This window comes from Sceloporus occidentalis, unplaced genomic scaffold (assembly GCF_023333645.1).
Source record: "Sceloporus occidentalis isolate IW3139 unplaced genomic scaffold, rSceOcc1.0.p SCAF_3, whole genome shotgun sequence".
Taxonomy (NCBI): domain Eukaryota; kingdom Metazoa; phylum Chordata; class Lepidosauria; order Squamata; family Phrynosomatidae; genus Sceloporus; species Sceloporus occidentalis.
In genome coordinates this window covers 160,545,530-160,572,688 of record NW_028316983.1, presented here as the reverse complement: position 1 = coordinate 160,572,688, position 27,159 = coordinate 160,545,530, and the positions used below count along the sequence as shown (strand labels likewise).

At 43.8% G+C, this 27,159-nt stretch overlaps 1 protein-coding gene across 3 annotated transcripts; it reads left to right on the top strand.

Annotated features, from left to right (window-relative positions):
- Positions 1-1,371: 1,371 nt before the first annotated feature.
- Positions 1,372-25,566, top strand: FAM217A (family with sequence similarity 217 member A). Of its 3 annotated transcripts, XM_089516666.1 has the most exons (8): positions 1,372-1,655; positions 2,601-2,656; positions 16,094-16,202; positions 17,987-18,068; positions 18,194-18,219; positions 21,995-22,063; positions 22,167-22,246; positions 24,254-25,566. In XM_089516666.1, exons 1-8 carry the CDS (start codon positions 1,599-1,601, stop codon positions 25,392-25,394), a joined length of 1,620 nt encoding a protein of 539 aa, XP_089372792.1. In that variant the 5' UTR covers positions 1,372-1,598; the 3' UTR covers positions 25,395-25,566. The 3 variants fall into 3 exon arrangements, with proteins under 3 accessions (XP_089372792.1, XP_089372793.1, XP_089372791.1); XM_089516667.1 differs by lacking the exons at positions 1,372-1,655; positions 2,601-2,656 and adding an exon at positions 10,206-10,415; XM_089516665.1 differs by lacking the exons at positions 1,372-1,655; positions 2,601-2,656 and adding an exon at positions 10,754-10,996.
- The last annotated feature ends 1,593 nt before the right edge of the window (positions 25,567-27,159 follow it).

Below are 27,159 nucleotides of genomic sequence, written 5' to 3'. Positions count from 1 at the left end.
TATTTCTATATTTATGTATACCTATGCACACTACGCACATGTATGTATATGTACATACAAGGGAAAAGAAGAATATAGAGAATGGAAATGAATAATGGGAGAATGAGATCATGGAGGAACAAGCGAATGAGGCAGAGTATGATTCTTTAGACAAGGATACGGAAATCAATGCAGAATGGTTATTTCAAAGTAATATGTTCAAAAGCTTATTAAAGAAACTTTTGCTAATATTAGGTCTGAAAAATGAAACAGTCTCAAAGCACAAAGGAACTGGAAGGCAATGTAGGTTCAGTCATAAGAAAACAAGCATCTCAAGGGGAGGAAATCCGTATGCCTGTGATGTTTAAAGAATTAATAGAAACGGAATGGAAAACTTCTTTAAAAACCCGAAGATATTCAGGTTATTTTCAGAAGTTATACTCCTTTGAGAAGACTGAACATGAGCTTTTGAAAGTCCCACTTGTGGATAGTCCAACAGTGGCTTTGATTTCAATGTTAAAGGGCAAAGGCTTGGTTTCAGAGAGATGGGGGGGGCGGGATAGAGAGAGAGATAATTGTCAGTAAATCTGTTCCACTAATGGAAGGCAAATTTTTGAATCCTAGGGGAATAATGTAGGATCCAACATGTATTTATTTTTCTAAGGTATGTGATACTAATGTTAATTTCCACTATATTAATATAATTTCTTATTAATTTAATTTCTTTTCCCCCCAGAGGCTTGAATTAATCTTTCATACAAATTCCACCGAACTCTAATCCGCTGGTGCATTCTTTCATCAAGAGATGTTCCTCAGTTTCTTCTTCTGGAATTTAGAAGACAACATCAGATAACTCCTATAGAAATGACAATGAAGACTTTTGCAAACGCGGCAATGCAAACAGTGCTTCTGGTTCTTATCCCACTACAAATAGTACAAGTGATGTCATGCTTTCTACATTTAAAAGGCAACTAAAAGAGTAAATGGCAATGTCAAGGGCACACTTCCAGTAGAAGAGAAGGATACACCTGAGAGTGAGAAAAGGAATAAAGCTTTGCTGAAATGTTTTAAAAATGTTAATACAAACCTAAAACCTGATCCTAGAGAACACAAGAAAGATTTTTCTGCTGCATCGGAAAATGATACTTTTTCATCTTCTGATTTTCTTCCTCCACCTTACAATACCTTGGATTTACAAAAACTAGCAAAACTGGATGATTGGAGATCAGATTCAGCCAAACCACTTTGATCAGTCATTTGATGAACTAGTATTTCATCTTGTCTGAATGGAGCACTTGACTATATTACAAGAAAAATAAAATAAACATTTTCTCCTGCTGTGACTGTTAAAAATTATTCTCATCCATCAAAAGATGTACATCTGCAGAAACAACCAAGGTCATCTGATTTTTCATCTTCTCAGAAAGCTTTCGATGGTGGTCTTCACAATTTTGGTGGTTGTGTGTATGAGCCAAATATACCAAAATGCACTAAACAGCACTACCATAATAAGTGGACTTCTGAAGGATTATCTCCTCCACGTCGAACCACAAAGCACCCATGAGCAAGTGACAATACCTCAAAGTGTCACAAAGATCCAGTGACAGTAGATTCAACCAATGCAGTCACTCAAAGGTCTCTGCCATGCTCTGGAAGCTTATCAAGAATTCAAACAGGTGCCAAAATCACCTCTAAAATTACTTTCTATACAGTTTGTAAATATAACAAAACTTGACAAAACATACAGAAGTAAAGAACTGTATAGCACTAAAATGACATCATCTGTGGAATGGCCTGCTGGATGAGATCTGTCAAATCACCAACATAGGGCCCAAAGAGACAGGCCAAAATAAAGCCGCTTCAGGTCACTTTGGAGGTATGCTGTTTAAATGATGCATGCATCCTAATAGGCCAGAGGCCACACTAAAGCCACACTCCAGTCCTAAGGACTGGAGCGCAGCTTTGGTGCAGCTTCTGGCCACATAAGATGTGTGTGTTATTTAAACAGCATACCTCCAAAGTGACCTGAAGCAGCTTTATTTTCGCCTGTCTATTCAGGCCCTAAGGCAGGTTACACACCGCCCAAAAGTACGTGCTCGGCATGTACTAGGGTTAGGAAGGGGCGTCTTTTCTGGGCGCCCCTAACCCTAGTATGTGCCGAGCATGTACAAAATGGCAGCACCCATTCTACATGGGCGCTGCCATTTTGACGTCGCGGACGCTTAGCGTCCACACGTCAAGCGCAGAAATGATGCTGCAAGTGAGCCATTGGCGCCTTGCGGCGTCATTTCTGCGCCACAAAAAGAACCCACTTTTTGTGGGTTCTTTTTGCTGCACCGGGGAACCGTGCGGTTTGTCCGCTGCAGTTCCCTGGCGCAGCAAACACGGGTGCCGGCAGACCGCCCTTTTGTGTGGTCTGTAAAGCGCCTTAGACACTTTTTAAAAAGCTGTCAAGACGGATCTCTTCTGGCAGGCCTTTCCAGAATAAAGTCTTGGCCAAATAATGATCGCACCCATACACCATGGACACTTTTGGTCTATGCCATGACTCTGCCCACGATTATTAGATTTTAATGTTATTTATGTAACTTTAATCTCAATTTGTTTAATTCTTTTTTAAGGGGGAGATAAAATCTGAGAAACTTTCAGCTTTGAGCAACAAATCCAGTGGAAGAAGGTACAACTCTATTTATTATACATAAAGAAATTTTGGGTGTTTTTTTTTTACACCAAATACAATTTCATCTATGACTACAAAGTGAGATTAGATCTGCAGATGATATGGAAAATGCACAATCAAAAAGTATCATTACTATGTAAAGAAATAAGATATTTTATTTTATATGTATATATGTTTTTGTACAAAAATTAGTTTGAATAAAAATAAAGTTAACCCCCCCCCCCCCGTCATAATCCCAAAATAGTCAACATAATCACTATAACTCCTCAACTTTTTTGATGCACTGTTTAGGTGTGCTTTGAAAGTGACTAAATAAACTATGAATTGATTTCAGGGAATCTAATTTCTTTTTCGTGGTCTCTGCGAATCATACAAATGGGTTTCACTGCGCCTGCGCAGTGCTGTTCGGAAACTTCTGGAATCACTGGGCAAAGTTTACTTTGCAACATATAGAAACTTTTTGGCGGTAACTCCGCCCACCCGTTATAAGGCCCCTGCCTTCCCGCTCTTTCCCCAGTTCCTTTTTTCCGCCGCGCTTGCTGCTTTAGGGAACTTCGCTCTTGCTTCTGTTATTGGATCACTGGCTATTTGACTTCGGACCGTTCTTGACCACTCTCTTTGACCACTGCCCCCACTGTACTTTGACCTCGGACTGCTCTTCACTTCGACTTCGTCTCCTCTCCATCGCTCCGTCACGATGTCGCCTCCCTTTAAGAAGTGTGATGTCTGCGGGGGCAAACTCCCGGTCCAAGACCCTCACTCTTCGTGTCTTCTCTGTCTTGGCGGCGACCACGACATGAAATCCTGTTCGCTCTGCAAATCTATGACGTCGCAGGCGCGTAAGAACCGTGAATCCCGCCTGACTTCGGCGATCGCCCAGGGTAAGGTCCATGGGGAGACTTCCCGCCCGGCTTCGGCTCTTTCCCTCCCGGCTGCCGCTCCTGCCTCGGCCCCGCGCGAGAGTCCTACAAGCGCCGCTTCGGCCCCCCCGGCGCTATCAACCCCCGCCAAAGTGGACCGCGGCTCTCACAAGCCCAGTGCCACCACCAAGTCGTCTTCCGTGGTCAGTGGCCCAGACAGGTCCAGTACCACCACCAAACCCTCAAAGAGCCCCTGCACACTGTCAGGGACCGAGGGTTCGACGGCTCCGGCGTCGGTTGCTGGCTCCGCCTCCAAGGTCGGGACCGACCGGTCAACCTCGGCTCCGTCCCGTAAGCCCAAGCACTCCAAGAAGGCTAAGGGAGGAGACCTCACCACTCCGATGGCTGCAGTCTCCAGTCCGTCAACCTCTGCCCCGGCGGCTTCTGTGTCTTCAGCCGGTTCATCCCGGATGAGAGAACTCCAGGAGAACCCCTTCTTTCCTCCGGAGGCGCCCAGGCCCGTCAAAAAGGCCAAACACTCTGACTCCGCTTCTTCCGAGCCACCCAAGAAGAAGCCACGCAAGGAGTCCTCCAAGTCCTCCGACGGACATAGTCACCCCTTACTCCACAGCATTCGGTACCAGCTCCGGCCCTCCAGACTCCCACTCCGCTGCCACAGGACTCTTCCGTGCAAGATGATGTCCCACGTCTAGCTCCGATGCTCTCCAGGCTGACCACCGCCCAGTTCGTGGGTTCAGACGATGATGACCTCGCTCCGCCTCAGCATTCCCCGATTGTTGTCCGCTCTCCGATCTCGGTACCATGTCCGGAGGCTGTGCCGTCCGAAGATGTCGGCCGTGATGACCTTGATGTCTTCTATGATTCGGAGGTAGACCGTTACTACATGGTGGTCCCGCGAGAGACGGCGCTTCGCAAGTTTGATGAAGGTCGCCGTCACCGGGCCCCAAAGGACAAGGCCTCGACGGTCACCTCCAAGCCCTCCACCTCAGCAGCTAAGCCTTCCTCATCAAGGCTTGAGCTTGGACCACGCTCTCACGGGCCCGGCCGGGACCGTCCCGAACTGGAGCACCTGGTGATCCACTCCGATACCGAGTCGGATATTGTGCCGGTACCGTCACCAGCTTCACCTGACTCGCCCTCTGACGACGACCTGTCACCGCAGGACTCTCCACAGGTCATGCACCACCCTGAGCCAGCGTCGCCTACCAACGATCGCCGATCCTTCAGTGAGCACGTCATCAAAATGTCCAGGGCTCTGGACATTGAGCTGGCTTACCCTGAGGAGGCGGCCCGGGATCCAGTGGAACAAAGGGTCCATGGTCGGGTTCCAACCCCACCCTGCATCCCTCTCCTTCCGTCCCTGGAGACCATCATCAAGCGGTCTTGGGACAGCCCTGCGGCCTTGGTCAGCACTTCGCGGAAGGTGGAAACCCTCTACCGCGTCTCTCCGGCGTCCTGTCCATGGCTGTCAACTCATCCAAGACAGAACTCGGCCATTGTAGAGGGCTCGCAGCTCGCCTCCACCCACAAGCAGGCCACCTCTCCAGTAGACCGGGAGGCTCGCAAGATCGATGGATTGGCTAAGAAGGCCTATTCAGCTTCTTGCTTAGCTGTCAAAGCCACCAACTACACTGCATGTATGGGGGCCTATGTGCAGTCCTTGATGGAGACTATCTCCCCCCTGATTCCCGACGTCCCGGATGATGTCCAGAGGAAACTGGTTGAGGTCAGAGATGAGGCCCATTCCATAGGGGGATGGCTCATCACCGCGTGCCGCAACATCACTGACTGTGTGGGAAGGGCGATGTCGGCGTCAATGGCGCTCCGCCGACACGCCTGGCTGAGGGGCACAGATCTCACTCCTGGAGTCAAGTCGGCTATCGAGGAGATGCCTCTCAATGAGTCTGGGCTCTTCAACACCGACACCGACGACCGCCTCAATCGCAAGTTTAAGATGAAGGCAGCTGCGAAGAAACATGGCATGTCATCCTCAGTGTCAGCCCCGTTTTGCAAGAGACAGCGCCCATGGCAATCCCAAGGTCAGTCCTACAGACCATTTGGCCAGGACCGCCAATTCCACCAGCAGGGCTCTCAACGATCCAGGCACGCGTCCCAGTCATCATCCTCCCCTGGCCGACGGAATTTTCCTACCCGGCACTGAAAGCCCCGCCGGCAGGATGGTGACCAGGGTAAGAAGAGAGACTGATGGGGTCTAGCGAGCTTCGTCTCCTCTTCCCCATTTTTCCTGGACATACTCAGGCCATTTGCTACCACCTGGGCCTCCATCACAACAGACTCGTGGGTGCTCAACATCGTCCGTAGGGGATATGCCCTCGAGTTCCAAGAGCTCCCCAAGACCGGAGTCTTCATGTCCACCCCCCCCCTTGGACACCCTTCTCGACGAAGTGCGCACTTTGCTTAGCAAGGGGGCAATCTCCCCTTTACCGCCCGGCCTCTTGGCCAGGGCTTTTTTCTCCAGGTACTTTATGGTACCGAAGTCGGATGGAGGCATCAGACCCATCCTGGACTTGAGGGATCTGAATGTGTGTCTTGACTACCGGCGTTTCCGAATGGTAACCCTAGCTTCCATTCTTCCCTTGCTTCATCAGGGTCTCTGGTTTGCAACGATCGACCTGAAGGACGCTTATTTCCACATCGGGATTCGGGAGTCCCACCGGAGATTCCTCGCATTCGCCGTCGGTCCCGTTTCTTACCACTACAACGTGCTTCCCTTTGGTTTGGCCACGGCGCCCAGAGTTTTCACGAAGTGCATGGCACCGGTGATAGCGTACCTCCATCAGAAGGGCTTCATGGTCTTTCCATACCTGGACGACTGGCTGTTTGCCGCCGAGTCCCAACAGGAACTGCGGGAAGCAGTCTCGTTCGCCTTGCACCTCCTAGACTCCCTGGGACTGGTCGTCAACCGAGAGAAGTCCCACTTCACACCGACCAGGCAGGTCAAATTCATCGGGGCCATCATCGACTCCGAAAGATGCTCCGCCTTTCTCCCTCCAGACCGTTTCCAGGCCCTGGCGGCGTCACTCAGGCCTTTCATCTCCCACAGGAGGGTGAGGGCCAGGGACGTTCAGGTCGCCCTGGGACACATGGCATCGACGACGTGTGTCACACCTTGGTCACGGCTTCGCCTCCGACCCCTACAGTCCTGGTTCCTCTCGGTCTTCTCCCCGGTGGAGGACCCCCCCCGTCCAAGTGGCTCACGGTACCGAGACCTGTGGCAGCTTCTCTCAGATGGTGGTTGGACTGCCGCAACGTCTGCATCGGGATGCCCTTCCTCCAGCCTCAGCCTCATTTAACTCTGACAACAGATGCTTCCCTGGAAGGTTGGGGCGCTCACCTGCTCGACCTGGTCATCAAGGACAAGTGGTCGGCCCAGGACAAGCTCCTCCACATCAACACTTTGGAGATGCTGGCGGTAGAGAAGGCACTGAGGGCATTCGAATCCGCTGTTGCGGGCAAGGTGGTCCTCCTGAGGACGGACAACACCACCGTGATGTACTACATCAACAAACAGGGAGGCACCAGGTCCAGAACTCTGCTCAACCTCACTCTCCGCATCTGGGATTGGTGCATCCAGAGGCAGATCCTCCTCCAGGCGATGCATCTTCCTGGAGAAGACAACGAGTTGGCAGATCGCCTCAGCAGATCTCCGTCGGTGTGCCACGAATGGAGGCTCCATCCCGAGACGGTCAGCGATCTCTTCGACCGTTGGGGAAATCCCCGGATCGACCTCTTCGCGACCAGGTGGAACAGCCATTGTCCCCAGTTCTGCTCCAGGAAGCGAATGGACGGATCCCTCGGAGACGCGTTCGCTTTCCTCTGGACGGGAGAGCTCCTCTACGCCTTCCCTCCGTTCCCTCTCATCATCAGGGTGGTGTCCAAGATGACAACCGACCGTCGCATGCGATCCTGATCACGCCGTGGTGGCCGAGACAACCTTGGTTCGCATCCCTTCTCCACCTCTCCAAGAGATGCTTCCATCCGGACATCGAGAGCCTACCACTGGTGGCCTGGAGGATACGGCCCTGACCGCCCTGCCGGAGGCGGTGAAAAAGGTGATCCTGGCTGCAAGGAAACCTTCCACCCAGCGGTCCTATGCCCTGAAATGGAGGAGGTTTAGCATCTTCCTTGATCGAAAGGGCTTGTCTCCTGCTCAGGTGTCCACTCCAGTGGTGCTGGAGTTTTTGATGGCGCTTTTAAATGAGGGGCTTTGCCTCGCGTCCATTAAGTGCTATTTGTCCGCCATTTGTGCTAAGTACCATTTCGGGGGGAGGGCTTCCTTTTTTAGGGATCCCTTGGTGAAGGGGTTCCTTAAGGGTTGTGCCAACTTGTATCCTCCTGTGTCGGTACCAGCACCGGCTTGGAGCCTGGAAACAGTGCTGTCTGCTCTCCAATCCAGGCCCTTTGAGCCGATGGCAACAGCGGACTTGAGACTATTGACTTGGAAGACCGCCTTTCTTGTGGCCATCACCTCTGCCCGCCATGTGGGCGAACTCTGTGCCTTGCGACGGGACCAGCCTTTCCTCAGGTTTCACAAGGACAAGGTGGTCCTTCGGACAGACATTACTTTTTTGCCCAAGGTTGTGTCTGCTTTCCACATGTGTCAGGACATTGTGTTGCCTACCCTCGCTTCCAATCCGACTTCGGATGCGGAGCGGATCCTGCACTCTCTTGATGTCAGGAGAGCGCTGGCTTTTTACCTGGACAGAACTGCTGCCTCCAGTCGGTCCGAGAGACTTTTCCAATGCTACTCGGAACCAAAGAAGGGGTTGCCTGTCTCTGCGCAGAGGTTTTCCAAATGGGTGGCCGGTACCATCCACCTCTGCTATGAACTGTTGGGCAAACCTCTCCCTGGCAGGGTTCGGTCCCATTCTACAAGGGCAATGTCAGCATCCTCTGCATTCCTGTCGGGTATCCCCTTGGAGGATGTCTGCAAGGCTGCTGTCTGGTCCCAACCTCTGACTTTTATTAAGCACTATAGGTTGGACACCAGAGCCATCCGAGACGCAGCTTTCGGGAGGGCTGTGTTGGTTTCAGGTTTGCATTGATTGCACTACTGAACGTTTTGTGTTTTCAGCACTTATGTACAGATGTCACTGTTTTCAATTTGTCCATTGTTGATTTGCACAGTTTCTATGGGACTGGTCTTGCATGACCTCTTGTTCCCTTCTCAGGTTTAGCAATGTTATTGCTATGTTTGGTTTGTCCATCAACAAAAAGGCTGACTCTTTTTATGGTTCAAGGTGTTTATTGTTCCAATAAATATGCCTTTGCTTTACCATAGCTTTGGTTTCAGGACACTCCCTCCGCCGCATACCTAAGCTTGTCAGTCTAAACCCATTTGTATGATTCGCAGAGGCCACGAAGAAGAAGGACAGGTTGCTTACCTGTAACAGTATTTCTTCGAGTGGTCATCTGCGAATACATACAAATCCCACCCGTCCATCCCCTCAGTGTCCTGCTCTTATTGGCTCTTTCCATCGCCTGCTTGGCGGAAAAATTGCGGAACTGGGGAAAAGAGCGGGAAGGCAGGGGCCTTATAACGGGTGGGCGGAGTTACCGTCAAAGTTTCTATATGTTGCAAAGTAAACTTTGCCCAGTGATTCCAGAAGTTTCCGAACAGCACTGCGCAGGCGCAGTGAAACCCATTTGTATGTATTCGCAGATGACCACTCGAAGAAATACTGTTACAGGTAAGCAACCTGTCCTTACCTTGGTGGGTGAGGGAAGCAAAACGTTTTACTCTGAAGAGCTAAGACTAGAGTATCCATAGTTAGAAGAAATGTACCTAGGATGAGACACTTGAAGAAATCAACATGAGATGGCTGTTGCTATCATACACCGCTAGAAATTATATGGTGGCCATGTGTCTCAGTAGTTGGAGACAAGTCTTACCAAAGAACACACTCTCACCCAACTTTTGATGGAACTCATTGTGCTGAGATACAAAAAAAACTGTTAAAATATGTGTAAAACATAGTTTTTTGTGGGTTTTTTGGGCCATGTAGCCATGTTCTAGAAGAGTTTATTCCTGACATCTCGCCAGCATCTGTGGCTGGCATCTTCAGAGAAGATGCTGGCGAAACGTCAGGAATAAACTCTTCTAGAACATGGCCACATAGCCCAAAAAACCCACAAAAAAAACTATGGATGCTGGTCATGAAAGCCTTTGACATGTGTAAAACATTTCTCCATAATCAGTGATTATAAATCCACCTATCGGCTGCATTGTCTAGCCCACATTTTACTAGCTTTTTGGAATATCATGGGGGACCTTGTTGAAGTCCTTACTGAAATCAAGATATGCTGCATCCAGATGTTCTTCAGACACACACACACCCAGATTAGTCTGGTATGACCCATTTTTGATAAACCCATGTTGACTTTTGGTGATTATGGCATTTCTTTCTAAATGCTTACAGACTGTCTGTTTAAATTATTCTGCTCTAGAACCTTTCCTGGTATTGATGTCAAGCTAAAAGGGCGGTAATTGCAAGGCACATCCTCCATTTCATCCTTCAGTCCAGGAGGAATCCCCAAATGTCCCCTCCATTTTGAGCACCACGAAGGAGCATGGATTTACATTTGTAGGGCTGCATGCACACTGGGGGAATAACCTGGTTTGGCACTGCTTTAAGTATCTTGGCTCAAGGCTATGGAATTCTGGGAATTGGAGTTTGTCGTGGGCCCAGAGCGGAGGAGCGGACTTCCCAAGAAAAGGCACCGTATCTCCTAATGAACACGGATAAATGTGTGACTTGGCATGAAGCACTATTTGCTCTTGCTGCCAAAAAGACCAGGAAGAAATACTTAGCAGAGAGAAAGAGAGAGATGATTTTAGTTAAAAGGGTTTAGATGTGAATTTTAATATATATGTTATACGCAACCACTTATGTTGATTTTTTTTGCTGTTTGGCAAAATTTACTGTATGTTGGTTTAATGGAAATTTTTATATGTATTGTTTTATTGTTTTGTTTTGGGTTTTGTTTCTTTTTTGAAATGGCCATTGGCCCAAAGCAATAAGGATGGGTTGAACTCCCAGAATTCCCTAGCCTTGAGCCAGATAAGAGTTAGAAGCGGTGCCAAAAGCAGTGTGGATTAAACCCAAGAGTGTTCTTAGGCTTTTCTTTGGTCACTCGTGCCCTATATTTTGGGTCCTCCTTGTCTGTGGAGGGCAGAATGGCGTCAGTGTCAACATGGAGGGAAGAGCAGCTGAGGCCTAGTCCTGGCAGGCAAAGCCTTCTCCTCCTGAGGCTGAAGGGCCTGGGCCGTTCCCATGGCGACGCCGGGCTCCCAGTCCCAGCCAGGGCCGGCCCAAGGGAAGGGAAGCGCCAGCAGGCCCGAGTCCCCTCCCCGCCCAGTCGCCATGCGCCCCTCCAAGGCCTGGCCTTCGCCCGCTTCTTCGCCTGTTGCTGGGAATGGCGGAGGCTTCCCTGGGTAGGGACTGGGAGGCGGAGAAGGGAAGGGCCGGGGCCACTCCCAGCGCCAGGCCCACGGGGAGCCTCCCCCTTCAGCTTCGCCAAGCCCTCTCTTCGCTCCCAGGAGCCCTTGTGTCTTGCCCCCCGTTTCCCAATGACAGAGAGGTTATTGGTTGCCACTTAAAATGCACACACACACACAGACGTGTGTGTATATCTATATCTATAACTATGTCTGGATAGCGATAGATAAATAGATAATTATCTATGTGTGTGTGTGTACACACATACACACACTCCCAGGAGCCCTTTTGCCTTGCCCCGTTTTCCAATGACAGAGAGGTTATTGGTTACCCCCCCCCCCCCACACACACACACACAGGTGTGTATATCTATGTCCCTGGTAATGGTGGACAATTATGGCAACCCTTATTATGTCTGGATAGAGATAATTATATATGCGTGTGTGTATACACACACAGTTACACACACTCCCAGGCACCCTTTTGTCTTGCCACCCATTTTCCAATGACAAAGCTTATTGGTTGCCATTAAAATGCATGATAGATAGATAGATATACACACACACACCAGATATTCCTAGAGAGAACATATTAATCAAATCCGTGAATAATCAAATCCACAAATATCAAATATGGAGGGATGAGTGTATATCTGTCTATAGAGAGAGAGTGTGTGTGTATATGTATATGTATATAAACACACACACACACACACACACACACACTCCTGGGTGTCCTTTTGTCTTACTGCCCATCTTCCAATCACTAAAAGTTTATTGTCTGCCAGTTAAAATGTAATATATATGTGTGTGTGTGTGTGTATCTGTATCTAGGTAGAGATAGATAGATACATAGATAGATAATATATATGTGTGTGAGTGTGTGTATACATACATACACACACGTACACACAGTCCCGAGCATCTTTTTGTCTTACTACCCTTCTTCCAATGACAAAGAGCTTACTGGCTGCCAGTTAAAATGCATTTTATATATGCCTGTGTGTGTGTGTCTACCTCTATCTATCTAGATAGAGAGACAGAGATAAAGAGATATGTGTATATATGTATATATGTGTGTGTGTGTATATACATACATACACACACACACACTCCCAGGCACCCTTTTGTCTTGCCACCCATTTTCCAATGTTAAAATGCCTGTTAAAATGCACACACACACATTTAATATAAAATGTATATATATATATATATATATATATATATATATATATATATATATATAAAATGCATTTTAACTGGCAATCAATAAGCTCTTTGTCATTGGAAAATTGGGCGGCAAGACCAAAGAGAAACATTTCCTCATATTTCCTCATATTCTCACCAGAAGTAAGAGGCTTGTGGGCAATGTGACCAGATGTCCTCCTCACCACAAAGGAGACCCAGGCAACACAAAACAGGGCCTTCAAGAGAAAAATGGAGGACATGACCAAAGAAAAGCTCAAAACACTCCTAGAAACACCATTCGTGCTTTTTGGTCATGCTCAAAGTGGATGACATTGGGGAGAATTCCTCTTAGACAGAGGCCAATTTGGAGGACGTGTCCTGGAAAAGGAGGGCACTCAGTCACCCTGGTTGTGGGGTTTGTTTTGGGTTTTTCAATAGCTGAGATTTAAATCCCATTTAACCCTGCGATGTGGAGTTTTACAAGGGCAGAATTCAAAGATATAGCCATATTAGTCTGTAGAATCAGTATGTAGAGAGATCTTGTAGCACCTTTGAGACCAGCTTCTTTATTTCAGTTAGTCTCAGTGCTACAAGATCTCTACATACTTTTACAAGGGCATTAGCCACCTCTGCCTGGCACCTGACAAAACTACAAATCCCCAACTTCTGTAGGATGGAACCACGGCAGATAAAGCAGTGTCAAGCTGTCTTGGTGGTTAAAGTTAGTGTTAAACTGCATTATGTTTACAGTGTAGATGCACCCTTCTACTTTCTTCTCGCTGGAAACCAGCCTTAGGAAAAGGAAAGCCCAAGGGAGAAATGCAGACTGCTGTGGGCCCTTTCATGCTAAGCAACTCTTTGATTCCATTTTAACTCACTGTCATGGTGTTATATACTATGAAATCTTGGGATGCAGTTTCATGTATTTCTCAGCTCTAGTGCCTCCCCCAAAACAGTATGCAAAGGGATCTTGTAGCACCTTTGAGAATAACTGAAAGAAAGAGGTTGGTGGCATGAGCTTTCCTAGATTTGAGCCTACTTCCTCAGATGCATGTTTTGGAGTGGAAAATCCAGAGACCGGCCTATGTAAGTTGTTTGTGTGTGGGAGGATGTCAATTCAAATTGAAAAATTCAAAACCACAAGGTTTTGGATTTGAATTTGAATTGACATTCTCATACACAAAGGGCTTAAATGGGCCTGTTTCTGGATTCTCCACTCCAAAACATGGCTCTGAGGAAGCAGAGAAGGCATGAATCACTGGAAAAGACAATAATGCTAGGAAAGGTGGAGGTCAGCAGAAATAGAGGAATACTGCATACCAGATGTACAGACTCAGCCAGAGTGGTCACGGACCTAAATCTACAAGACCTAAGTAGAGCGGTGGAGGATAAGGGTGTTTGGAGATGTCTCATACACAGGATCACCATGAATCATAGAATCATGGAGTAGAGAGAGACCTCAAGGGCTATCAAGTCCAACCTCCTGACATGTAGGAATACACAATTAAAGCACCCCCACCAGATGGCCATCCAACCTGTTTAAAAACCTTCAAAGAAGGAGACAAGGTTGACACAAGGGCAGCTAACAACAGCATTTTTCTGATTCTCCCTATCAGCCCTCAGCTCTTTCCTTTGCATTTCTGCTTTAGCAATTTCTCTTATTTGTTGTTGTTGTTGTTGTGTACCTTCAAGTAATTTCTGACATAGGTTTGTACCACAGTGTTATCTAGGCAAGAATTGTTCAAGGAGAGTTGCTCTTGCTTTCCTCTGAGCCTGAAAGAGTGACTTGCCCAAGGTCTCTTGGTGGATTTCTATAGCTGAGCAGAGATTTGAACCCTAATCTTCGGGGTCATAGTACAGCACTCAGATCTTATCTGTTACCTTATGCATGTTCCCTACCTCTATCCCTTATCTGTTGCCTAAAATATACACTTTTCTTCCAGCCTTTTATTCCTGTTGTGCACTTCATGCCTCACGCCTCAAATCTCCTTCTTATAATTATCTTTTTAAACCTAGGTTTTAAAACTTTCTAAATGCCAGTAGTTTCCAGTGATACCAGGAGAAAAAAAACATACACCCCAAAGGCTATTTTATTGTCAGGATACAATATTTGATGCATTGTCCAATCCCTCAAATCTCAGTACAGTCACAACAGGAAACCACTGTGTCCTTTTATTATATTGTATGTTGTGACTGCTAGTGCTATACAGAAAGCAGTTGTGCTAATCTCACAGTTTTAGAGAGTAGCTGTAAGATCATTAGTAGTCACATGTCTTTTTAGTATCATCTTATACCTTTCTTTTAATTTTTTAAAATATTAAATATGTCATTACTCGTTTCCTTTTTAACAGCAGACGAACATCATAACCAAGGCTTGTCTCCCCAAAATATTTCTAAATTGATTTGTAAACCTGAAAAACATTTTTAAAAAACCTTTGGAGGTTGCTGAAATGCAACATCTACCTTAGTCATACAGTTGGCCCTTAGTCATACAGTTGGCCCTTGCCATCTGATGACTTGCCATCCATAGATTTCAGCATCCAGGGGGGGCAAGCCTGCATTGTCCCCAGTGGCGGTGCATGCACATAGCTGTACCATCATTATGGACAGTCCCTGTTACCCCATGGTGCTGTGTGCCATTATCTCCAATGGCAGCATGGCCATATGCATGCACTGAATGTGTGCATGTAGTGCCATTGGGGACAACACAGGCTTGTGCATCTGCAGATTTTGGTATCTGCAGGAGGAGGGGGTCTGGAATGGATTCCTCACATATACTGAGGACTGACTGTAAAATGTTTTACAGAAAACCAAATCATGACTGTTGCCTTCAGCCAGATTGCTCCCATTCCCATTTCCATCCCTGCATGTGGGGACAGGTTACTATGTTCCTTCCAGCCGAGTGTGGTTAGCACATTTAGTTATAAGGGGGAAATATCCTAGACTGTCTCTGTTCTCTTGTATTTAGTGCTTGATCCCCTCATGTGGCTCTGTTGTAACATTTCCTACTTCCAGTCACTGCCAACTTTCTTTTCTTTTAAACCCAGGAGACAACCAAGCCAAACCTTGCCATGTCATTTTGAGAGACAGCTGACAAGCATACCTTAAGTGTTGGGGCTTAGATGCTTTCTTTCTATGATACAGTATGTAGTCATGGATGTTTATCACACTATGCTCTTAAAGTGCCACAATTCCAGTTTGACTCCTCTAGCTGCCTCCTGTTGCATTCTGGGATTTGCAGTTTTAAGGAGGGGTATTTAGAATTCTCAGGCAGAGAAGTTCTCTGCCTGAGAATTCTAAATACCCCTCCTTAAAACTGCCAATCCCAGAATGCAACAGGAGGCAGCTAGAGGAGTCAAAGTGGAATAGTAGCACTTTAAGAGCATAGTGTGATAAACATCATGGTGATCTTCATATTTTAGCTATGGCATCCTAAGCCTAGAAGTAGAATGTGGAGTTTATCAGACAGGGGAAATTGGAAGTATAATCCAATGGCAATCTGAACGCAAACATGGTGTTTAACGTTATTGCATGATAGACTACCACACGCAAATTCGGGCAATGGGAAGTCAGTCTGAGTGCAATCATGGGGTTTCATGTTATTGTGTGATAGACTACCACATGCAAATTCGGGCAATGACATGCTATTTTTGGGCAATGGGAAGCCAGTTCGAACACAATTCACATTCACGTAAATTTGCTGAACTAGCAAATTCACGTGAGTGCCCCACTTTCTTTTCATTCAAAATTAAGAGAAATTCCTCAGGTGTGATAAAGTCCTACGACTTGGCTCTGCCCACTCACTGTGCAAGTTGCCAATTTTTTTGATTGCTGCCTTTTCTATCTTGATTTTAATGGTTTTAATGTCATTACTGATTATGTTTATTTCATTCCATTTCCATACAGGCTTTCCAAGGGAAGCAAGACAAGCAAACCAGCTAATGTAGTGGAGAAAAAAGACTGTCTATTTGGGGTGTATGGGACTAGCTATCCATTGAACAGCTTCTCTCATCAGGTACATGAGCCTTGAACCACAGGGGCAGCTTTTAAACACACATTCTTTTTCTACATCCCCTTTTTATGATCAGTAGGCTTGTAGTTTGCCATATTAAGAATACAGACAAAAATAATTATCAAATGCAAATTATTTTGGAAAACAAAAACAAATTACTCTCAAAGTTCAGATCAGTGGTAAAATTCCATAGAAGGAAAAGTCCTAAAAGGCTGAGTAAAATAAAGCAATAAAACATGACATTTAGATATGTCTCAGTGACATAATTCATAGACATAAAAATGGGTATCAACTGAGGTCAGCACGTGCTTCTTGAATTATTTATGTGCTTGGTCATATCTTGAAATCTGCTACTTTGTATGTGCATTAAGGTACATTGAAAATCTGGTGGTAGAAGAGTTCTAAACACTTTGACCAGCATCCTTTTAGTGACTTCTACATGTTTGAAGTCTTGGATGCACCATTTTGAATGGAGTACAAGGGACTGTTCTCTATCCACTTGTGTCCCATTCGAAACATTCCCTCTGCAGCTATAGGGCCGTTGCTATGATGGAGGGGGAGAGGGAGAGGCAGTCCTTTCTTTTCAAATATTTTTGAAAAGGTGACAGGAAGGTGAGGCCTAGTTGAACTCCATCCTTGCCTCAATCTTCAGGAGCAGCCTTTTGTGGAAGATCAAGGTGCTGCAGTAGGAAAGGGAGTAGAAAACACCCAATGTGAATAGAGAAGGCCACATATGATACTTTAGATCATAGCCCCTTGATTTATGGCATAGTGTAATTTACCTACCAAAATCAGATATGATTTGCGCTGTATTACGAGCTGCTCCTGGACTGAGTTCTGTTTTGTACTGAAGTTTGTTAAATAAAAGTCTCTTCAGTGAGGTTTTTCTGTGTAGTTTTCATTGAAAGCAGGTGTGAGAAACAGAAGGTTTACACAACAAATCCCTTCCCAGGACAAAGTGATAAAGCAAGCAGTATCTTCAAAAATTTAGTTTTATTTTACAAGTCTGCAGACTTGGTGAAACAGAAAAAAATCATGAGACACACCCATTATGGATTTCACACAATATTTATCCCTTTCCCCAGTTGCAGTTTTCCCTACCTCACTCCACATCGTCTAGGTAATGAGGCGTACAAACTTTCAGAGCCACCTCCTACATGTTTCCCCTTGATGTTTCCCCCCACCTTCTACATACATCCCATGTTCATTAAAAGCTGTGATTATGCCTCCCATGATGTGTCAGTTAATATTCATCAACCTATTAAACATGCACAATTGGAAAGAAGAAGTGATGGAGCCTTAAACTCCAGTTGAGTCTTAAGTGTGCTTTGTGTTACAAATCTCTTCCTCTTCCTATCTATCGCCTCCTGAAAGTGCTGTACTGTCTGCTAGTTGTTACAATTTAGTGCAAGTTTTTCAATAACTATTTCTTTGTCTTAAGTTTACAAAAAGAAGCAATGACACTGGTCTTGTAGTTAATCTCACTCTTGGTACATTACCATAGCTAAGTTCTAAGATATCAAGGCTTTCTACTAGTCACCTATTTGGCTGCAGCAAAACATCTACTCTATATCTCACAGCAGGTTACAGTAAGAAAGGTTAAGTACTGGTTTTTTTTTTTTAATGTACAGCTGAAAATGGTTTATCTTATTTCTTCTGCTTCAAATTGCTAAGATCAACCCCCACTCTTTTATAAACATGCACTTTAACTACTGTAGCAATATGTATTTCTTTATATGTTTCTGTAGATGTGTAATTAGTGAAATGAACAATGCATGTTATTACAGATACCAGGTACTTCTGGTTTGGAATCTGATTGCTCTGCTGAAAAGAAAAGTAGTTTGCCAAAAAATAAGATTGGCGCAGGAGGTGAGAACTAGTATTTATATATTGTATTTATACCCCACTCTTCAGAAATGCTCTCAGATGCATTCTGAATGATAATAAACTGAAATTATTTCTGCAAATCAAACTCAGCTTTTGATCTTTTACAGGTGCTTTGGCAAACACAATTTACAAGGTAAGAGCATATAAACACTACAAAAGGGAAATTTCACATACATTACAGTCAGCCTTTCTTATACACGGATTTTTTATACATGGGTTCAAGCATCCATGGTTTGAAAATATTAAAAAAAAGTATACATTTCTAATATCAAACCTTGATTTTCCATTTTTATAAAGGACATCATTTTGCTATGTCATTATATTTAATGGGACTTGAGCATACACGGATTTTGTTATCCATGAGGGATCTTGGAATCAAACCCCAGCGTATAACAAGGGTCCACTGTATTAAGTTTTGAACTGATCTCATTGTGAGTCCTTGAAGGATTCCTACCATGTTTTTTCCAGTTCCTTCACAAAAAAGAAATGGCTTTCACTTCTGTGCTGTAGATGGCAATTCTGTCCATTGAAACTAGACAAATTCTTAGCCCATTACATCAAAAGCAGCATAGAGTCTTGTGACCTCTTAGAGACTCATTTATGCCACTCTTGTGGTGGCATAAACTTTCATGGAGGGGGAGGGTTACTGTGGTTTGGACATTTATGGTTGCCGATAAATACAGATCAATGGGTAAGTCAGTTGGTAGCATTAGGTTACAAAATATTTTCCTCTCCAGTTCCAAGCACTTCAAATAAACTAAAGATAGGGAGAGAAAAGATTCAACATCTGTCAGACATAGAGGTGATAGGGGAGGTTCCACTGCATCAAAGATGCACTGGGGTTTACTCTATCTTCTTTACTGTGCCCAAAAGCAATAGCATTTATTATCCAGCACTGAATCAATGTTTATGTGAGGTACATGAGGTTCAAGATGGAGATGCTGGCCCAGCCCAGACGGGCCAAAAAGGACACCCTCGTATATGCGAGGGGTGGCGCTTCTAGATGCCCTTCGCCCTTGCATGTGTCAAGGGCGTCAAAATGGTGGCGCCCTGTACAGATGGGCACTGCCATTGTTATGCAAATGCCGCATGGCATCTGCACAGTGCTGCGTGGCACTTGCGTAACGAATGCGCCACTGGCACACTCTGGTGCACTTGTTACGCCACCACCGTGGCGTAGAAAGAACCCGCTTTTTGCTGGTTCTTTTTCTGCTGGCGGGAAGCCTTGCCGTTTGGCAACTGAAGCTTCCCTCTGGCAGAAAAACAGGCGCCAGCAGGCCACCCTTTTGGGGCAGTCTGTACCCCGCTGCTGAGAACAAAAAAGGCAATTGAAGAAAGGGGATCTGATGATCTCCATAGATTTAAAGGAAGCACATCTCCATGTTCCTATGCCAAATTTTAGTGCCAAAGAGATCACTGTCAGTTAAAGGCACTACCATTTGACCTAGCGTCAACACAACTAGTGTTCACAAAGATATTGATGCTATCAATAGCTTTTCTGAGACAATTCAGCTATATCCATACCTCAATGACATATTAGTGAAAGCACATTCAAAGAGAACAGTGTCAGCTGACCTGAGAATGACAATTCACAGTTTGAAACATTACAACTTTTTAATAAATTACAAGAAGAGTCATTTAATGCCATCAAAGAAATTAACATATTTAGTAGCAGCAGTAGATACCAAACATGACTACATGAGTCTATCACATGGAAGGAAGTTGAAGATAAAACAAGAAGTAGTGTGGCTCATATCTTCAAAGTAAGCAGATTTAATGTTGCCAAAATAATGAGAATGTTGATATTGGTGATACAATTAGTTACTTGGGGAAGGTATGCGAGATGTTTACAAAGAATTTTAATCCGCTGACAGCAAGCAATTAGAGGAAAGCAGCATTGTGCAGTGAAAATTGCATTTCATTCAAGAAAGGAGTTGAAGTGGTGGTATTTGGACAAGAATCTGGACAAAGGAGTACTTTTATTGATTCAGTATCAAATTCAAGTAAAAACAGATGCAAGCTTGACAGGAAGGGGGAAATGCATCACAGAATCTCTCCATGCAAGGTTCCTGGGCATCAGTTGACAGAAAATGCAATATACATTACTTGCAAGTATAATGCAGTATACATTACTTGAGTTGAAAGTAGTACCATTAGCACTAATCAGGTATGCGAAGCTACTTTGGGACAGCATGCCATGCGGCAGTTTAAAAGGTCAATGTGATTTTAGGTTGCATCAATAGAAATATCATGTGTAGATCAAGGGAAGTAATAGCAGCACTCTATTCTGCTTTGGTCAGGCCTCACCTGAAATACTGCACCCAGTTCTGGGCACCACAGTTCAAAAAGGATGTTGACAAGCTGGAGCATGTCTAGAAGAGGGAGACCAAAATAGTGAAATGTCTGGAAACCCTATGAGGAGTAACTTAGAGATCTGGTTATGTTTAGCCTGCAGAAGAGAAGGTTTAGAAGTGATCTGTTAGCCCTGTTTAAATATCGCACTGTTGACTCATGTTCAACTTGTGGTCTGCTTGGACCCCCAGATCCCTTTCACATGTAGTTTCATTCAGCCAGGTGTCCCCCATCCTACATCTATGCATTTCGTTTTTCCGCCCTAAGTGCAATACCTTACATTTCTCCGTGTTGAATTTCATTTTGTTAGCTTTGGACCAGCTTTCTAGTCTATTCAGGTCATCTAGAATTTTGATCCTGTCCTCTGGGGTATTAGCTACTCCCCCTAGTTTGGTGTCATCTGCAAATTTGATAAGTATCATTAAAATATCCAATTGGTAGTAGTATTGCTGACCATTTTATTGTTTGTATTTTTAGATAATATTGTATTTGCATTTTGAATTGTTGAATTTTTTGCTGTTATCCCGCTTTGATCTGCAGGGAGAGGCAGGAAATATAAATAAAATGTATTATTATTATTATTATTATTATTATTATTATTATTATTCCCCACTTGACGTAGTATATGAGTAAAATATTTTGTTTATTTACTGTGCATATTTTCATTCATGCATTCATAGATATTTATATGTTAACAAGGAAATAGCATTGTTCAAATCAGAACAGTTTAATTTAAATTCAGTATTTAGTGCAACATTTAAAAAAGTTTGGGAAGAGGAGGAGGAGGAGGAGGGATCAGAGTCTTTAAGTCTTGCACCACCATTGAGCAACTCTCGCGCCACCCCCAGGGGTCCCACCCCACCAACTGAGAAACACTGGCCTAGATAATCCATTAAAGTAAGTGTTCCATTTGCATGTTCTCATACAATTATTTCAAAAGGATATCCCGAAAATGTAATTGTTAGCAATAATTAGTTTTGCTTCTTTGAGATATCTGGATAGCTAGTTACCTTTCTTACTGTACTCACCATCAAACATTATTAGGGCTTTATTTTTGCAGTAATCTTTTGGTACAGATTCCATCAAGGTTCTCCAGAGTTTCAGATGGTTGTAAAAAATCACATTTTAAATTTGATTGATAATATTAGACCAAGACATGAAAGATGCTGTAGCATAGAATCATAGGGAGCAGTGACCAAGATTGATTGTTTTAAATTGGCAGTAGAACAGTAGACATTGGGGACCACTGATATATAGTAACATCAGTGCTTCCTATTAGGTGCCCCTTTCTAGAGGGTGTTTGCCTCAAGTCTTTACAGTGCCTTTAAAAACTGAATTCTAGAGTCAGACACAAACCCTTGTCAGAATTGACAACAGAGACACAGGCCGCCACTTATTTGTAATTTCAGGTATGAAAGAGACCAGACGTTTCGGATCAGATGTTTGGAATCAAACATTTGCCATAAACATTAATGGTTAAATGTTAGAATCAGTGTTATTATTCTTGTTGGTATTATTATTATTATTAACATTGCAGTGGCTCTGTTCTTTTACAGGACTTTTACAAAGATGCAATAGAACAGCTGGCAGATCTTAGCTTCTCAAATAATCCTAGAACAGCACAGGTAGTATTAGTTTATCCAGATTTTTTCATAACACATTGCTTGTTCTGAGTACAGTATATATGAAGAGGGTTTATTTTGTGTGGAAATGTTTTGTCTTTTCCAGCACAGTTTGAATAGTGGAAAACAAGGGTCATTTCAGTCTGAGAGCTGTACACATAATCATGGCAATAATTCAGTGATCAGGTAAAGAAATGTATTCTTTTTGCATTTTAAGTTAAATGAAAACAAAACTGGTGGTTATGCAGGCCAAAATAAGCTCTAAGCCGCATCTTCATTTATAACAGTGCCAAGTATCAGCTGTAAATTATGTTGGCATCATCACTTTTCTACAGGTTTCCAGTATTCTATCTCATTTCTTCTTTGGTGTCTTGGAGTTCCTCCTCCTGTATTTTCTGTGCATGAAGAAAATTTATTCCAAGGCACTAAATGTTTGCAGAAGAATCTATGAATTCTTAATTTGCAAAAGGAAGGAGGAAAGTAAAAATGTCTTCAGTTGCATAGCTCACTAACAAAATAAATCTAATTTGCTCAGGGGAATGGGACTGAGTAACTTGGCATGCAAATTTTGCAAAATTTTGCTCATGTTAGTCTGTTGCAGAAAACCAACAGAAACTCTTTGGCATCTTATGAACTAACATGCTTCACTGGGCATAAGCTTTCATGCAATGTAGCCCACTTTATCACACACAAGATGAAAATAGGTTAAAGATTTGTTAGTCTCAAATAAGGTTTTTTTGTGGTTTATGTCAACCTTTAAGTTACATTTTTAAAAGCTATTTGATAGGATCTGCTATTAGAGGTGTGGCAGTACATTTCGTGGAAAGCAGGGATATTGTGATAAGACATGTTTGCATATCATAATTTAGGCACCCCAGGATTTTTTTTGGTATATTTCCTTCCTTGGTGTGCTAATTTATTGCATGCAGGGAATTAATGCTCTTGTTTTTAATATGGATGAATATCCAGTATGATGGCCCTTCACACCTGGAATTGAGTAGTACAGAATTTTAAAACATGACATGTTATTCTGGATGTCTGTCTCTTTATCTCAATGTGCTTTATTAACTGAACTGACTCTCAGGAGGATGTATGCACATGAATATATTGTTCTATAAACAAAAAGCAGAAGTATGCACTCCTCTTCCTTGTGGTCTCTTTGCCTCATACATCCTCATCTGCATGTATACAGAGCACAACTTAAAACCTTACAGTTTAATAGATTTTGGCATGTATGTTCTGTACCAAAACCTGTGTATTGCCCCTTCTCTTCTCCTTGACTTAGGCTTCTATATCAATGCTAAGAAGTCCTATCTGGTCCTCACACAAGAAGGTTGTTTTTTTTAAAATAGGGGCTTATTCCTATTGTCCTCGTGGTTTTTACATTCCAGGCTCTTCATACAGTCTTCTTGATGACTCAAAGAGATTTTGTTGTTCTTTGTGCAATTGGTTTCCTATGAACTGCCCCTGTGAGACACACTGATTTCTGGGGACCTCCTGTTGGTTTTTCTCCAGGTCATGCTGACCCTTCCACTGACAGTGATGAGGATCCAGCCTTCTCAGAGCGTCAGTAGATCCAGGAAATTCTAGACAGGATGTATCAGCCTTCTACTCAGATATCCAATCAAGAGGATTTCTTCTTTTCTTTTCTTTTTGAAATAATGCAGCATTGGCCCTCTCAGTTGTGTGTTGTTGAATGCATTCTTTCTAATGCTAAAGGACAAAGATTTGGTTTTAGGGAGAGAGGGGCCCAAAACAGCCAGGCAGAAAAGTGTTGCTTCCAGTCTCTCTGGGGGCATGGAATTTAGAAGACGCATGCCCTCAGAGCAGCTGGAAGCCATCTGGACAGTCCACTCTTTGCTTGCATCCCATTCGGGTCCACAGTAGCAACTCGGAATGGGACAGGGTCTATGTGGTTGCCGCAGTCCTGCGCTGATTGGGGCGGGAGCAGCCGCTGGATGCTCCTTTTGCCCCATCTTCATAACCCCAGAGAGAATTCCACTGTTGGTGAATCTGTTCCACTAATGGAAGGCAGGTCTTTGAGTTTTAGGGGAATGAATCCTATAGGTAAACAAATAATAGAAATAATCCAGGGTCCAACTCATGTTTATTTTTCTAAGGTGAGTGATGCTAATGTTAATTTACACTATATAAATAAAATGTCTTATTAGTTTTATTTATTTTTTCCCCTAGAGACCTGAATATACCTTTCATACAAATGCCATCTAACTCTAGTCATGTTCTAACAAACTTCATCCACACTAATCCACCGGTGCGTTCTTTTATGAAGAGATGTTCCTCAGTTTCTTCTTCTGGAACTCAAAAGACATTAGAGAACTCTCATAGAAATGGCAGTGGAGACCTTTACAAAAGTGGCAATGAAACCAGTGTTTCTGGTTCTTGTACCTCAACAGATAGTGGTAGTGATGGCATACCTTCTACATTTAAAAGGAAATTGAAAAGAGGAAATGACAATATAGAGGCCACACTTCCAATAGAAGAGAAGGATACACCTGAGAGTGAGCAAAGAAATAAAACTTTGCTGAATTTTTTAAAAACCATTAATACTAACCTAAAACCTGACCCTATAGAACACAAGGGAGATGTTTCTGCTGCATCGGAGAATATGTTTTCATACCCTGATTTTCTTCCTCCACCTTACAATACCTTGGATTTACAAAAGCTATCAAAATTGGATGATTGGAGATTAGGTGTAGCTGAACCACTTGATCAGCCTTTTGATCTACTAATATCTCGTCTAATCCGAATGGAAAGGTTGCAGTACTTGACTATATTAAAAGAAAAAACAAAAGAAAGTGTTTCTCCTGCTGTGGCTGTTAATAGCCATTCTAGTTCTTCAAAAGATATACATCAGCCGAAACAACCAAGATCATCTGGTCTTCCATGTTCTCAGACATCTTTTGATGGTGACCTTTATAATTTTGGCTGTTGTGTGCATGAGCCAGATATACCAAAATGCACTAGCCAGCGCTATCATAAGTGGACTTCTGGAGGATTATCTCCTACACGTTCAACCACATGCCACCCACGAGCAAGCTGCAATATGTCAAAGTATCGCAAAGCTCTAGCCACAGCAGACTCAACCAATACAGTCACTCAAAGGTCTATATTATGTTGTGGAAGCACATCAAAAATTGAAACAGATGCCAAAATCAGTTCTCAAAAATTACTTTCATCTGACACAGCTGTGTGTTCTTCATTACGTGACAATGAAAGTTCAAAATATAAACAGAGAAAGAGAAAACCTTGCAAAACAAACGGAACAGCAGTGACAGGCAGACCCATCAACTCTCCGAGTCATACAAACCAGTGAGATGCTTTGATGTTTAGAAATAAGAAAAATGAAGTACACTTTGTGAACAATCACAAATCGAAATAATAAGCAATCAAATAACCACTCACAATTTAATTTCTCCAAACACCAATTATTGCTAGTCTGTAATTGTTTATGATGCAATGGAATGTAACTCTTATGTATTTGTTTATGATGTAATAAAATGTAACATTTCATGTGTAATTGTAATATAACAAAGTGTTACACTTCTTATGTATCTAAGAAGTGTACCTAATATAAGTACCTAATTAAACCTACTGTAAGTAAAAATAAAATGAATTGTTTCATCAACCATTTGTTAGCATTATTTGAGCAAATCCTCTCAGGATGCACCCGGTGCAGGTTGCACCTCTTGCACATGGCAAGCACCCCAAGCCTTCCACCTCTGCCCCCTCTATCACCATCAGCAGAAAGAAAGGTAGGGCCACAGGGGAGAAACGCCACCTCCAGTGGCAGCAAAGATGGTGGGCAGACATGCTCTTTTTTCTTCCCTGGGGGCAGGGGTGTCACCCCCTCTCAGGATGCATCTGGTGCAGGTTGCACCCCCCTCCCCGCTCTTCATTTAGGTGCATTTTAAAAGTGACTAAAGAAGCAAATAAAATATAATCTATGAGGTATCAAAGTTCCAAAATGCACTGCAGAAATAATCCAGTTTGAGACCACTTTAACTGCCCTGACTCGGTACTAGAGAATCCTGAGAACTTTAGTTTATTGTGGCACCAGAGCTCTCTGACAGAAAAGACTAACTGTCTCACAAAACTACAGTTCCCAGAGTTTCCTAGCATTGATCCAAGGCAGTTAAAGTAGTCTCAAACTGAATTATTTATGCAGTGTTTTTTGGACTTGCTTTGGGTTCAGTTTTTCAGAATTGATTTCGGTGAATCTAATTTGTCTTAGTGGGTGAGTGAAAACATTCACTCTGAAGAGCTAAGACTAGAATATCCATATTTAGGAGAAATGTAGGAAGAAGCTAGGATGAAATGCTTGGAGAAATCAACATGAGATGGCTGTTGCTATTGTACCCAGCTAGATGTTATTTGGTAGCCATCTGTCTCAGTAGGTGGAGACAAAGGGCCGGAACAGATGGCCCTGAAAGGGCTGCTTCACACTGTCTCTTTGAACACCAGATCAGGTCCGTGGCAACCACATGCTGTGGCACTGATCTGACTATTTGCCAGCTCAAAAAGAAGAAGCAAAATGCCACTCTTTTTTGAGTCAACAAAAAGCTGGCTTTTCCTGTGCCGCCACAGGTTTGCGGCGCTCAGGTGGTGTGCAGCGTCTAAATGCCGCTCCACCAGAGTGCCATAAAGCCAGTCCATGTGTGTGCAGGCTTTTAGTGTCAGTGTGTACCAGCCTAAAGTCTTACCAAAGAACATGCTAAATAGAACTCTCACCCAACTTTTGATGAAACTAATTGTGCTGAGATACAAAAAAGTGTTAAAATGTGTGTAAAAATTTTCCCCGAGATCAGTGAATTAAAACCCCATCTGAACATATTTCTAATAGCATATACATTTTTGTGGGGGATACATTCCAAATCCCTCCTCCTGTGAAAAAGAAAAATTGCCAATATCCAAGCCCCATTGATTTGAATGGTGGTGTGTGCCCCATTTTGTCTCCTTCCATTTGCCGCCTGTGCCCCACTACAAGTCCACAAAAACGGAGGGGTGACTGTATATAAAAATAAATGTGGTCTAGTGTCTCTTCCATAGCTCCAAGACTGGGAAGCCTTAGACATTAGAAA

Excerpts from the sequence above, each read along its gene's own strand:
- FAM217A (XM_089516665.1), top strand. The coding sequence starts at position 10,836 with ATGGCGACGCCGGGCTCCCAGTCCCAGCCAGGGCCGGCCCAAGGGAAG. Across the intron at positions 10,997-16,093 it reads AATGGCGGAGGCTTCCCTGG|GCTTTCCAAGGGAAGCAAGA; the intron begins GTAGGGACTGGG and ends ATTTCCATACAG. Across the intron at positions 22,247-24,253 it reads GGCAATAATTCAGTGATCAG|AGACCTGAATATACCTTTCA; the intron begins GTAAAGAAATGT and ends TTTTTCCCCTAG.